Source organism: Amblyraja radiata, chromosome 10 (genome assembly GCF_010909765.2).
Source record: "Amblyraja radiata isolate CabotCenter1 chromosome 10, sAmbRad1.1.pri, whole genome shotgun sequence".
NCBI classification, from domain to species: Eukaryota; Metazoa; Chordata; class Chondrichthyes; order Rajiformes; family Rajidae; genus Amblyraja; species Amblyraja radiata.
The window spans coordinates 62,036,546-62,051,242 of record NC_045965.1 but is presented as its reverse complement, the minus strand read 5'-3'; the positions used below and the strand labels follow the sequence as shown (position 1 = coordinate 62,051,242).

Genomic DNA, 14,697 nt, shown 5'->3' with positions numbered 1-14,697 from the left:
ACTAGGGCACTGGAGTCTTTCACTATTCTGTCTCGAACTGAAACATCACCCATTCCTTCTCTCCAGAGGTGCTGCTTGTCCTACTGAGTAATGCCCCTGTCCCACTTAGGAAACCTGAACGGAAACCTCTGGTGACTTTGCGCCCCACCCAAGGTTTCCGTGCGGTTCCCGGAGGTTTTTGTCAGTCTCTCTACCTGCTTCCACTCCCTGCAACCTCCGGCAACCACCTGCAACCTCCGGGATCCGCACGGAAACCTTGGGTGGGGCGCAAAGTCTCCAGAGGTTTCCGTTCAGGTTTCCTAAGTGGGACAGGAGCATAACTGCAGCATTTTGTCTCTATCTTCTCCTGCGACTTCGTTGCATGGCCATGCACTCCTGCAGCGCTGAACTCCAACGTATCTCGTCGCAGGTCCTGTGCGGCCATCGTAAAAGCCCTGTGCCACAGTACGAGTTCATTCCAAGAGTTCTCCCGAGTTTGCCCTGATTCAAACTCGGAGATTTACGGTAATGGCCGCTCGCAGGTACTCGGGGCTCTCGTGTACATTTTTCATCATGTTGAAAAATCTTCACGCGTCTTCCCGAGCTTACCTGCCGTTAGCGAGTCTTCCCGTGTACCTGCCGTTAGCGTTACGAGTCGCTAAGAGACGTCCCCGAGCTCCGACGCACCCGCTACGTTCTACGTGCTTACCACGAGTTTGATTTTTCTTTAAACTCGGGAGAGCTCTTGGGATGAACTTGTTCAGTGGGACAGGACTTTTAGTGGGAAAGCGTTCTTCCCGAGGAAGCTGGAGCTGGGACGTTGGGGGAATTTAAAAGCCCAGGATCGAACGTCCCCTCGTCAAAGTGTTCTAGTGCCATTTTTCAATATGCAGTGCACCGTTTTGTGGGAATTTAAGAAAAAAACCCCCAGTAAAATATTTTAAGTCGTTACTGAATCTTTGCTCTTTCTTCCTCCTATGGTAGTACAAAAAGTTTGAAGTAGAAACGCTGCCACGCTCCCCGCGCAGTCACAGAACGGAGGTGGCACACAGTGGATGGGGTTCAAGAGGTAGACCACCAATCCCACACCTGGGAGTGGTTCAGTCATTCTTCAGGTGGGGCTGCGAGCTTGTGTCGAGGGAGACGCTGCTCGGGTGTGAGAAGATTATGTCGTGTTGCTTGGCCCACTTGGCGAAGACGGCTTTTTCCGTGATGAACCGGTGGGCGCTTTTGATGGCTTTTTCGTGAATGGTGTACTCCGCGCATTCGTCCCGACTCCGCGGCTCGTAGTAGTGGTAGGGGATTTTCTTGGGTGATCTGGACCTGTGGAGACTGAAGGGAAGACGTCAGTGACATTGTGACTGTGGCACTGCCAGGGCTGATCAGCCCATCCGCAGGTGGACAAAAATGCTGGAGAAACTCAGCGGGTGCAGCAGCATCTATGGAGCGAAGGATTTCCTTCGCTCCATAGATGCTGCTGCACCCGCTGAGTTTCTCCAGCATTTTTGTCTACCTTCGATTTTCCAGCATCTGCAGTTCCTTCTTAAACTCATTACATCCGCAAACAGCTTTATGCCCCTGTCCCACTTAGGAAACCTGAACCCAAGGTTTCCGTGCGGTTCCCGGAGGTCTTTGTCAGTCTCCCTACCTGCTTCCACTACCTCTGGCAAAAACCACCTGCAACCTCCGGGAACCGCACGGAAACCTTGGGTGGGGCGCAAAGTCTCCAGAGGCTTCCGTTCAGGTTTCCTAAGTGGGACAGGGGGCATAACAACGCAAACTCTCTAAGGGTGGGTTTGAGGTGTCTATTACAGGGGCCGCGGAACGTTTCTGAAAGTGGCACAATTATTAGTTTTTGTTGTTGTTCGACCTCCTGGGGGTACAGGCCACCCCCCCAACTCAAAAAGTGGGGGGATATAATTTATATAACTCAAAAACTTTATTCGATACAAACATACGATACAACACATCAAATCATAACCAAGAATTACACTATATCAAGTATCATTATAGTACAACTGTGCCTTCATTGTTTACAATATTTATATCCCCACCTTCCCCCCCCCCTCTCTCTCTCTCTCTCTCTCTCTCTCTCGGGTCTCGGCAGCTAATCACAGCCCCGTATATTGACTGTGAACCGGGCTGTGATTGAGCGGCTGTTGAGCGGAGGGGAGGGAGGGAGGGAGGGAGGGTTTTGGGGGGGGGGGGGGCAGTCGGTTTCCGCCACTGCTGGCCGTGGTTTTGCCGCTCTCGCCGTGCGCTCGTTCTGAGATTCTGGATGTCGGAGGTCATCAGAAGAAGAGAAAAATACGCCTGCGGGCCGGATAATTCCGGGTTATGAAGCATGCCTTCGCCAAAAAAGTGGAGGGGGTGCAGCCCCCCCAGCCCCCCCCCCCCCAGTTCCGCAGCCCATGTATTTCCGTTAAACATTTGTCATTCCTTCTTCTCCCCGCTCCCGTCTGGCAGAAGGTACAGCAGCTTGAAAGTGCGCACCACCAGACTCAGGAACAGCTTCTTCCCCTCTGTTATCAGGCTTCTGAAGGGTCCTTCCATATGCTAGAGTACTGTCCGATTCACCTCGACCCCATTGCGGACATTGGACTTTGTATCTGCAACTGCTGCACTACAATGCTGAGAACCACACTCTGTGTCTTACCCTTTGCTTTACTTATTGTACTTGACTTGACTTGATTTTTGTATGGCCTATATGATCTGTTTGGGTCGCACGTGCATGTGACAATGATAAACCCTGAACCTAAATCTAAGAAGACCTATATCATAGAGTCATAGCCATACCCAACTTGCCCACGCCGACCAACATGCCCCATCTGCACTAATCCCACCTGCCCATATCCCTCTAAACCCGTCCTATCCATGTACCTATCGAAATGTTTCTTAAATGCTGCTATAGTCCCTGCCTCAACTACCTCCTCCGGCAGCTCGTTCCATACACCCACCACCCTTTGTGTAAAGAAATTACCTCTCAGGTTCCTGTTAAATCTCCCCCCCCCCTCACCATAAGCCTATGTCCTCTGGTTCTCGATTCCCCTATTCTGGGCAAGAGACTCAGTGCATTACCCGATCGATTCCTATCATGATTTTGTACACGTCTATAAGATCACCCCTCATCCTCCTGCACTCCAAGGAATAAAGTCCTAACCATTTACTGCCTATACTTAATTGATAATATTGAATGGCGGGGCTGGCTCGAAGGGCTGAATGGCCTACTCCTGCACCTATTTTCTATGTTTCTATGTAAATCTAATGTCTTCTATTAATTGAAGATGATAGTGAAATATTGGCCTTCCAGCATCAATAGTCTGTGTGTCTCCATTGTTCTGTGCAGTACAACTCTGCGACTGTTGTACTGCACGGTGGCGCAGCGGTAGAGTTGCTGCCTCACAGCGAATGCAGCGCCGGAGACCCGGGTTCGATCCCGACTACGGGTGCTGTCTGCACCGAGTTTGCACGTTCTCCCCCTGACCTGCGTGGGTTTTCTCCGAGATCTTCGGTTTCCTCCCACACTCCAAAGACGTGCAGGTTTGTAGGTTAATTGGTTTGGTAAATGTAAAAATTGTCCCCAGTGTGTGCAGGGTAGTGTTAATGTGCGGGGATCGCTGGTCAGCGCGGACCCGGTGGGCCGAAGGGGCCCGTTTCCGCGCTGTATCTCTAAACTAAGACTCTAACTGATAAACGTTGACACTCTTTACACAAACACATGTGACCAAAAGACTAAATTCCTCCAGTACCTCTGCGCTGATATTGAGAACAAATAAACGTGACAGATAGTTTCATTAAGTACGTAATGTTCTGCAGAATCACGAGGGTACTCGGTTCAAGAGCAATAATCAGATTGATTAGACTGTGTGGGACAGTTTAATTACCACAATTCACCTCAAAGTGCAACTGTGTATTTCTGGGGTCATTAGATTTATATAGAAACGTAGACAATAGGTGCAGGAGTAGGCCATTCGGCCCTTCCAGCCAGCACCGCCATTCAATGTGATCATGGCGGATCATCCAAAATCAGTACGCCCGTTCCTGCTTTTTCCCCATATCCCTTGATTCCGTTAACCCTAAGAGCTATATCTAACTCTCTCTTGAAAACATCCAGTGAATTGGCCTGCACTGCCTTCTGTGGCAGAGAATTCCACAGATTCACAACTCTCTGGGAGAAAAATAGATTTTCCTCATCTCAGTCCTAAATGGCCTACCCCTTATTCTTAAACTGTGACCCCTGGTTCTGGACTCCCCCAACATGGGGAACATCTCCCCTGCATCTAGCCTGTCCAACCCCTTAAGAATTTTGTAAGTTTCTATAAGATCCCCCCTCAATGTGGGGGGGTGGGGGGTTGAAACAGGGCTTGCTGTCTCTCCCTTCGGGGGAATGCGACTTTTTTGTCGTATCCCCCTTCTCTGCCTCCGTCTGCGCTGAGGCCTAATGGCGGAGCTGGCGACCTCGAGGCTCCGGAGGCAGCCAGTCAGGACTTGCCCTGGGCTCGTTCCCGTGAGGGGCTGTGACGCTCCCGTGAGGGCGGCCCAGCCCGAGGGAAACGGCGCTCCCATCGGAGTGGCCCAGCCCGAGGGTGGAACGGCACTCACGTGAGGGCGACCCGGCTCGGGGCTGGAACGGTGCTCCGGTTGCTGAGGCGGCGTTCTGGCGGCGGCGACCTGAGTCCGGGGTTCAGCCGCGGGCCAGTGGACGACGTCGTCAGCAGCTGCGTCCGCTGGACTGGAGGGCGGCAGCTTCGACCACCCCGGGCCGCGGTGTTTGAACCGGCCCGTTGCGGGGTTCGGTGAGCCGCGGGACTGATTTACCATCGCCCGGTGGGGTATCGCCCCAGCGCAGAGGGAGAAGAGGAGGGAAGAGACAGCAGCCCTAAGATTTTTGCCTCCATCACAGTGAGGAGGTGCTTGGAGAACTCACTGTGGTGGATGTTAATTTGTGTTTACTGTTGTTTATTATTGTATTATTGTATGTATGACTGCAGGCACGAAATTTCGTTCAGACCGACAATAAAGGAAATTCAATTCAATTCAATTCAATCTTCTGAATTCTAGCGTGTACAAGCCGAGTCTATCCAATCTTTCTTCATATGAAAGTCCTGCCATCCCAGGAATCAGTCTGGTGAACCTTCTCTGTACTCCCTCTATGGCAAGAATGTCTTTCCTCAGATTAGGAGACCAAAACTGTACGCAATACTCCAGGTGTGGTCTCACCAAGACCCTGTACAACCGCAGTAGAACCTCTGCTCCTATACTCAAATCCTTTTGCTATGAATGCTAACATACCATTTGCTTTCTTCACTGCCTGCTGCACCTGCATGCCTACTTTCAATGACTGGTGTACCATGACACCCAGGTCTCGTTGCATCTCCCCTTTTCCTAATCGGCCACCATTCAGATAATAATTAACCTTTGTCGAACCATCTGCCTAACAAAAATATTCCTCACCTGTATCCACTTATTAGTTGCCAGATTTTGTTCTGCCCCCAACTCTCATCCAGCTTTCTCCCACACCCTCTCCACTATCCCCGCCAACAAAAGAAGGGTCACGACTTGAAACGTCACCTATTCATCTTCTCCATAGAGGCTGTCTGACCCGCTGACTTACTCCAGCACTTTGTGCCTTTATCTACCCTGAGATGGATAGCACAGTTGTGCTGCGGTAGAGTTGCTGCCTTACTGACAGCTAACTAATGTTGCTGCTGCTTACCGAATACTGAAAGGCTTGGATTGAGTGGATGTGGAGAGGATGTTTCCACTAGTGGGAGAGTCTAGGACTAGAGGTCATGGCCTCAGAATTAAAGGACGTTCCTTTAGGAAGGAGATGAGGAGGAATTTATTTAGTCAGAGGTTGGTGAATCTGTGGAATTCTTTGCCACAGAAGGCTGTGGAGGCCATCAATTAATATTTTTAAGGCAGAGATAGATTCTCAGGTTATTGGGAGGTCAGAAAAATGGGGTTAGGAGGGAGATATAGATCAGCCATGATTGAATAGCGGAGTAGAATTGATGGGCCGAATGGCCTAATTCTGCTCCTATCACTTATGACCTTACATCTGACCTTACAGCACCAGAGACCAGGGCTCGATCTTGACCAGGGGTGCTGTCTGTACGGAGTTTGTAAGTTGTCCCTGTGATTGCGTGGGTTCCCTCTGGGTGCTCTGGTTTCCTCCCACATTCCAAAGACGTGCGGATTTGTAGGTTAATTGGCCTTGGTAAAATTATAAATTGTCCCTGGTGTTGTAAATGTTATTAATAAATAAAATGTTATAAATAAAATTATAAATAGTCCCTCATGTTAGTTGGATAGTGTTAGTGTACGGGCGATTGCTGGTCGGCACGGACTTGGTGGGCCGAAGGGCCTGTTTCCACGTTGCATCGCCGAACTAAACTAAACTAAATGCGATCGCTGGTCGGCGTGGACCCACTGAGCCTCAAGGCTTGTTTCCACGCTGTATCTCTAAGGTAAATTAAACCGTGATTGAATCCTTTTATATTTTTCAGAGTCACCTTGTGAAACGTGTGAAAAAAATAATCCTCCCTCAGTGATCTTACCTGCAGTAGGTGTTGTTAATCATCCCAAAGATGTGTATTTTGGGGCAGACTTCCATGGCGAGCACGAGAGTGAACCAGCCAGTACTCAGGTACGTGCCCGACAGCTTCCTGGTCAGAATGAGAACAGGAGAAATCTCTTAAAAATGATTGAGCATTAGCACTTTGTCAAAGCCACATCACAAAGCACTTGCAGCGTAGCGAGTATAAGTGCCACAACCGTTGACAGGCCGTCTGAATTACTTATCTCCAGCTTGCAATTCATGACAGTTTCCAGCCGGCAGTATGCGCGCAATGCAATTTGCCAAGCAAGGCGTGAAATGCTGTTCAAATTAAAAGACAAATAGGATGTATTGAGCTTGGAGGTGCGGGCGTTCTCTTACACCTGCACAGAGAGCTGCTTAGACCTCATCGGGGGGGCTCTGCACCCACCTCACACTGGCACGAACCTCATACAATACAATACAATTACAATACAATTCAATTTATTGTCATTTGGACCCCTTGAGGTCCAAACGAAATGCCGTTTCTGCAGACATACTTTACAAACAAATAGATCCAAGACACAACATAATTTACATAAACATCCATCACATTGCTGTGATGGAAGGCCAAAGAAACTTTTCTCTCCACTGCACTCCCCCCCCCCCCCCGATGTCAGAGTCAAAGTCAAAGCCCCCGGCGGGCGATGGCGATTGTCCCGCGGCCATTAAAGCCACGCCGGGTGATGCAAGGTCGCGCACCGGGTCTTGGTGTTAGAGCCCCTGGCGTGCGCTCGCAGAGACCCGCCACCATTCCAAGCCGCGCCAGGAGCTCTTCAACCCCGCAACTCGGGCGGGAGAAGTCGCCATTGCGGAAGCCCCGAAAAGCGGTCTCCCTCCAGGGACCCGCGGGCTCCCGGTGCCGCCGTCCGCCAAACCCGCAGTTGCAGCCACCGAATCTCCGGGGGTCGGGTCGCAGCAGCGTCCACCACAGCTCCACCCGCTCTGGACTCGGCCAGCTCCGCGACGGTGAGGTGAGTAGTCGGCACCACAGCCCCCGGTCTTCCTGTTGGAGGCCGCTCCTCGTTGCAGCCCCAACGACAACGGAGACCCGACAAAGAAAAGGTCGGGTCTCCCGTGGAGGGAGAGATTTAAAAGTTACCCCCTCCCCCCCACACCACCCCCACCCCCCCACACACATACCCCAACAAAAAATAACAAAAACTACATAAAAACATAGACATAAAATAATAAAAACGCAGACGGACTGCAGAGGCCGCTGCTGACGAGAGTCGCGCCGCCCACCGATCATCAGTGAAGAGGAGAACATTACCATTCCGTGAAGCCACGGTACCCAGCCTGAAGGCACTGCCTCAAGAAGGCCGGCACAGTGGCGCAGCGGTAGAGTTGCCGCCTTCCAGCGCCAGCGACCCGGGTTCGATCCCGACAACAGGGTGCTGTCTGTACGGAGTTTGCACGTTCTCCCCGTGACCTGCGTTTGATTTTCTCCGGGCGCTCCGGTTTCCTCACACACTCCAAAGACATACAGGTTTTTTGTAGGTTAATTGGCTTAGTGCAAATTGTCCCTAGTGTTGGATTGTTGGTCGGTGCGGACTCAATGGGCCAAAGGGCCCGTTTCCACGCTGCATCTCTAAACTAAACAAAACTGAACTGCCAGAAGAAGTTCTGAAGAAGGGCCTCAACCCCGAAACGTCGCTTATTCCTTCTCTCCAGAGATGCCGCCTAACCCGCTGAGTTACTCCAGAATTTCGTTGGCGAGGCCTCATTTGGAGTATGACGCCAAAGGACACAAATTGCTGGAGTAACTCAGCAGGTCAGGCAACATCTCTGGAGAATGTGGGCAAGTCAACTGTAACCGATGTGGCGATGTTACGATGCCTTGTACAATCGTAATAGAACATCACAACCTATATACTCAATTCTCCGGTGATGCTGCCTGACTTGCTGAGTTACTTCAGCAGTTTGAGCCTTTCTTTGGCAAACCAGGATGTTCCTTGTTATTAAACCTTCCTCAGAACAGTTGGCATTTCCGTGTAAGAAGATAGTTTATTTCTTTTTCTTGTCTTGCTTACTTCCTTCTCATAACATAAAACCAGAGGTTGTACATGGAATGGATTACGGTATGACATAGTTGGCACCTAAAATTAGGTGCCACTGTATTGTTTTGTATTGTATTAACTTCTAATAAAATAAACAAAAAAAAAAAAAAACAAAAAAAAAAAAAAGAAGATAGTTTAAGAAGATAGACACAAAATGCTGGAGTAACTCAGCATGCAAGGCAGCAACTCTGGAGAAAGGGAATAGGTGATGTTTCGGGTCGAGACACTTGTTCAGGTCAGGCGGGCACGGTGGTGCAGCGGTAGAGTTGCTGCTTTACAGCGCCAGAGACCTATGTTTGATCACAACCACGGGTGCTGTCTGTACGGAGTTTGTATGTGACCCGCGTGGGTTTTCTTTGGGACCTCCAGTTACGTCCCACACTCCAAAGCCGTACAGGTTTGTAGATTTATTAGCTTGGTGTAAGTGTAAATTGTCCCTAGTGTGTGTGCGATGGTGTTAGTGTGCGGGGGTCGCTGGTCGGCGTGGACTCGGGGGGCCATGGGGCCTGTTTCTGCGATGTATCTCTAAGTGAAACTAAAACATCTTCTTCTGGCAGTTTTGTTTAGAGATACAATGTGGAAACATTAGGCCCTTCGGCCCATCGAATCTGCGCCGACTAACAATCCGACCCGTACATTAGTTCTATCCTATACACTAGGGACAACTTACTGAAGCCAATTAACCTCCAAACCTGCACATCTTTGGAATGTGGGAGTAAACTGGAGCACCCGGAGAAAACCCACGCGGTCCCGGGGGAGAACTGTACTGACAACACCTGTAGTCAGGATCAAACCCGGGTCTCTGGTGCTATAAGGCAGCAACTCTTCTTCACTGATGATCAGAAAGCCCCTGCTGATCAGCTTGGAGGCAACTCCACTGAGGAATACCCACAGTGGGTATCAGCTGAGGGTAAAGGGCCTGTCCCACTTACGCGACTTTTTCGGTGACTGCCGGCAGCCGTCATAGGTAGTTGCAGGTCGCCGAAATTTTCAACATGTTGAAAATCCAGCGGCGACCAGAAAGACGCTACGACTCATTGGGCGACTGAGGAGACGACTCACGGCCATACAGGCGACACCCTGGCGATATGGCGCGGTGTGAAGCCTGTATGGTCATGAGTGGTTGTCCAAAGAGTCGCACCTTGTTCTGGTCGCCGCTGGATTTTCAACATGTTGAACATTTTCGGCGAACAACCTATGACGGCTGCCGGCAGTCGCCGAAAAAGTCGCGTAAGTGGGACAGGCCCTTAAGAGTGTGTTCAACAGGTGGGCAAATGGCAAGCATGTGGACATTCAAACCAGTTGATCGCAGAAGAGATGCAGCATCTGGTTACCAGAATGACACCGGGGGCTTAAATTATAAAATTATGAGGATAAGTGTACAAACCCCAGGTTTACATTTAGTTCAGTGTATTAGATTAATGGGGCATGCAATTGTCACATATATATCAAATGAATAAGTTAGGGATGGGTGAGAGAGAGAGAGAGAGACAGAAAGAGGAGGGAGGAGAGAGAGAGAGAGAGAGAGAGAGAGAGAGAGAGAACTAAAGACAAACACCGACACATAGAGAGAGAGACACACACACAGGGAGGGTGAGAGAGAGAAAGAGAGAGAGAGGAAGAGAGAGAAAGCGAGAGAGAGAAAAAGAAAACTAACGACAGAGACACAGAGGGAGAGAGAGAGAGAGACAGACAGACAGAGTGGGAGAGAGGGAGGGAGAGAGAGGTTCTTAAGGGGTTGGACAGGCTAGATGCAGGAAGATTGCTCCCGATGTTGGGGAAGTCCAGGACAAGGGGTCACAGCTTAAGGATAAGGGGGAAATCCTTTAAAACCGAGATGAGAAGAACTTTTTTCACACAGAGAGTGGTGAATCTCTGGAACTCCCTGCCACAGAGGGTAGTCGAGGCCAGTTCAGTGGCTATATTTAAGAGGGAGTTAGATGTGGCCCTTGTGGCTAAGGGGATCAGAGGGTATGGAGAGAAGGCAGGTACGGGATACTGAGTTGGATGATCAGCCATGATCATATTGAATGGCGGTGCAGGCTCGAAGGGCCGAATGGCCTACTCCTGCACCTAATTTCTATGTTTCTATGTTTCTATGAGAGGGGGGGGGGGGAGGGATGGAGGGAGGGAGGGAGAGGGAGATGGAGAAAGAGGGGTGTATTGAGGCAGAGTTGCTCATTTCCATGATATTAAAAACAGTTCATCTGTAAATACTCAGTAGGTCAGGCACAATCAACAGAGAGTGGAAGAGTGAATGTTCCACCTTGATGGTAATTACATCAGTGATGAAACGTTACTCCCACCATGGAAGCTGCCTGAGTAACTAAATATAGCTGGCACCCAGAGTAGTCCCACCAACCCGATCACCCCACTTATTTCTGCATAAACTACCCACGTTTCCTCTTTATTCGCCTCCCACAAACCGACACAAAGACTAAATAGCCGTCAATCTACCAGCACGATTTTGGACGTGGGAGGAAAGCAGAGTGGAAGCTCACCCACTCAAACTGTCTCGCAGTTAGCTGGCTGGCTGTTAAGTCCATTCGAGGTTCCCAGCACACAGTCCCAACTCACACTCTTTAGTTTAGTTTAGTTTAGTTTAGTTTAGAGATACAGCAGGGAAACAGGCCCTTCGGCCCACTGAGTCTGTGCCGACCAGCGATCCCCGCACACTATCCTACACATAGCAATGTTACAACATTTTGAGATTTAAAAAATCAAGTCTGTAATTTATCCCATCAGATAAAACATAAAAAGAAGTTTAATTTGACACCTAATTCACTTTCATATCTCAAGTATTTAAAATGTTATGGCCATTTTCATACTCAGAAATTAGCATCTTGTTCCCTATTGATTCTCTATGGACATAACAAAAAAGCTGTGATCGTGTGCAGTCAAAAGCCCATAACCTTCTTAAAAATTAAGAGCACTGAATGAAATTTTCAGTTATCGTAGATTGAACCATTCTGAAACAAATATAAAATAATCTTACTTGGATGACCTGAAATTAAAGCATATAATTAGTTAGTTACCCAAGTGTAGCTAATTTCAAACTTCAATTACTAGATCTAAACATCTATCCATTTCTTAATAAATGATTAACATTTTTAAATAGCCTAAGTGTCCAAATAATATTCATAAATAATTCACAATAAAACATGATTTTAAAATCTCATTTACATTAATTTATAGGTCAAATGGAAGGAATTTAGTGTTCAATTGCTGTAAATTAAAGTCCATTTTAAATCAGCTTTCTAGTGGGATCCTGTGAACGCGCTGGTTTAGAACGTTCACATTGCGCTAGATTTGTGCCCCAAATGCCCAGAAAAATACTGCGGGATATAATGGGCCCAAAATGAGCTACTCGCAATATTAAACTTTGTATAAAGGGATCTTAAGAAGCCCTTTTTAATGTAAAAATAAGCAGCATACCTTCTATTATTTGCTCTATGCGACCCTGACAGCTGCTGGTGGTCGCGGGTTTAGAGATTGATTTTTAAACTACTATAACTATTATACGAGGCCTTTAAAACTAATAATAGCTTTTGCGACGGGGTCTTCCAGCGATTTTTCGTTAATAATTAACTAGGCTGAACATCTTCGATTTGAAAAGCCTAGAGAAAATCGCGTTTTAAACCCGCCCCCCTCTAAACGGCGCCAAAATCGCGCACACCCACAGCGACAGATTTTCAGCGACGCTTCAGGTAGGCTTTGCAACATACCTACTACACACACACACAAGGGACAATTTACACTTACACCAAGCCCAATTAACCCACAAACCTGCACGTCTTTGGAGTGTGGGAGGAAACCGAAGATCTCGGAGAAAAGCCAGGCAGGTCACGGGAAAAACGTACAAACTCCGTGCTGACTGCACCCGCAATCGGGGTCGAACCCGGGTCTCCGGCGCTGCAAGCGCTGTAACGCAGCAACTCTACCGCTGCGCCATCGTGCCGCCATTCAATCTTTAGAATGAGAAGCTAAACAAAGGCTGTTCAGGTCATCACAGTTCATAAGGTCATAAGTGATTGGAGTAAAATTAGGCCATTCGGCCCATCAGGTCTACTCCGCCATTCAATCACGGCTGATCTATCTCTCCCTCCTGACCCCATTCTCCTGCCTTCTCCCCATAACCTCTGACACCCGGACTAATCAAGAATCTATCTATCTCTGCCTTAAAAATATCCACTGACTTATCCCGTTTTGAAAGAGAGAAGAGGTCTCAGTTAATATTTATCTTAGTTTGAAAGCTGTGATCATTATTACATCGCTGTTTATGGATGCTTGGTGCAAATAAGTTAGCTTTCTTCTAGTTTATTTTAGTTTAGTTTAGTTTAGAGATACAGCGTGGAAACAGGCCCTTCGGCCCACCGGGTCCGCACCGACCAGCGATCCCTGTACGCTAGCACTATCCTACACACCGGGGATCATTTACAATTTTTACCGAAGCCAATTGACCTACAAGCGTGCACGTCTTTGGGGTGTGGGAGGAAACCCGAGCACCCGGAGAAAACCCGCGCGGTCCACGGGGAGAACGCACAAACTGTGTACAGAGAAGCTCCCGTGGTCAGGATCAAACCCGGGTCTCTGGCGCTGTGAGGCAGCAACTCTACCGCTGCGCCACTGTGCCGCCTCTTCAGTTCAGTGTCTGCAACATGCTTTACAAAATCCCGAGGGTGGACAAGGTGCTATTTAAGTACAAGTCGTTAATGAACTGAGCAACTCAAGTTGTCAGAGAAAATGAAAGGGATTCTGCGAGACGGGAAAGAGTGTGTTGCATCTCTCAGTGCTGGCTGTCACCACCCTTCTCAACACAGATCACCAGGATTATTACAGGAGTCTCGTTATCACCCTTAGTGTCACCTCACGGACATCTCCCATCACAAACACAGCTCTGTGCTCTACTGCAGGGAAACGCAGGAAGGCCAGCATGTTATAGATGCCTCGCACCAGCTGCCTCACAGGCTTTCGACTTTCGAGAATAGTTTACTTTATGCCCCTGTCCCACTTAGGAAACCTGAACGGAAACCTCTGGAGACTTTGCGCCCCACCCAAGGTTTCCGTGCGGTTCCCGGAGGTTGCAGGTGGTTGCCGGAGGTTGCAGGTAGTGGAAGCAGGTAGGGAGACTGACAAAAACCTCTGGGAACCTCCGCACGGAAACCTTGGGTGGGGTGCAAAGTTTCCAGAGGTTTCCGTTCAGGTTTCCTAAGTGGGACAGGGGCATTAATTTATTAGTGTCACCTATACAGCATGGATTCAGCACGGAAACAGGCCCTTCGGCCCACCCAGTCCGTGCCGACCAGCGATCACCCCGTACACTCTACACACAAGGGACTATTTCACACTTTTACCGAAGCCAATTAAGCTACAAACCTGTACCTCTTTGGAGTGTGGGAGAAAACCGGAGCACCCGGGGAAAACCCACGCATGTACTCTGGAATTTAGAAGGATGAGAGGGTATCTTATTGAAACATATAAGATTATTAAGGGTTTGGACACCTCAGAGGCATGAACCATGTTCTCGATGTTGGGAGAGTCCAGAACCAGGGGCCACAGTTTAAGAATAAGGGGTAGGCCATTTAGAACGGAGATTAGGAAACACTTTTTCACACACAGAGAGTTGTGAGTCTGTGGAATTCTCTGCCTCAGAGGGCGGTGGAAGCCGGTTCTCTGTATAGTTTCAAGAGAGAGCTAGATAGGGTTCTTAAAGATAGCGTAGTCAGGGGATATGGGGAGAAGGCAGGACCGGGGGGCTGATTGGGGATGATCGGCCATGATCACAGTGAATGGCGGTGCTGGCTTGAAGGGCCAAATGGCCTACTCCTGCACCTATTGTCTATTGTCTATTGTCATGGGGAGAATGTAGAAACACCATACAGGCAGCGCCCGTGGTCAGGATTGAACTCGGGTCTCCGGCGCTGTGAGGCAGCAACTCTACCGCCGCGCCACCGTGCCGCGCGCTCCTTGCTAGATCACGTTTCACCACGACCTAAGTGGTCCTCGAGGCATGAAATTCAAAGTATAAATTCAAGTTTATTCGAACCACTAAATCAAAAC

The 14,697-nt window shown here is 49.0% G+C and overlaps 1 protein-coding gene across 1 annotated transcript in view; it reads right to left on the bottom strand.

Moving 5' to 3' along the window:
• Nucleotides 1-759: 759 nt before the first annotated feature.
• The window catches only part of st6galnac3 (ST6 N-acetylgalactosaminide alpha-2,6-sialyltransferase 3), a 91,478-nt gene continuing 77,540 nt past the window's right edge, over nucleotides 760-14,697 (bottom strand). Inside the window, exons 2-3 of the mRNA XM_033029024.1 lie at nucleotides 6,540-6,647; nucleotides 760-1,311 (exon numbers count right to left, since the gene is read on the bottom strand). Of these exons, the coding sequence (XP_032884915.1) occupies nucleotides 1,080-1,311; nucleotides 6,540-6,647 (340 nt within the window). The 3' untranslated portion in view covers nucleotides 760-1,079. The remainder of the gene's footprint in view (nucleotides 1,312-6,539; nucleotides 6,648-14,697) is intronic.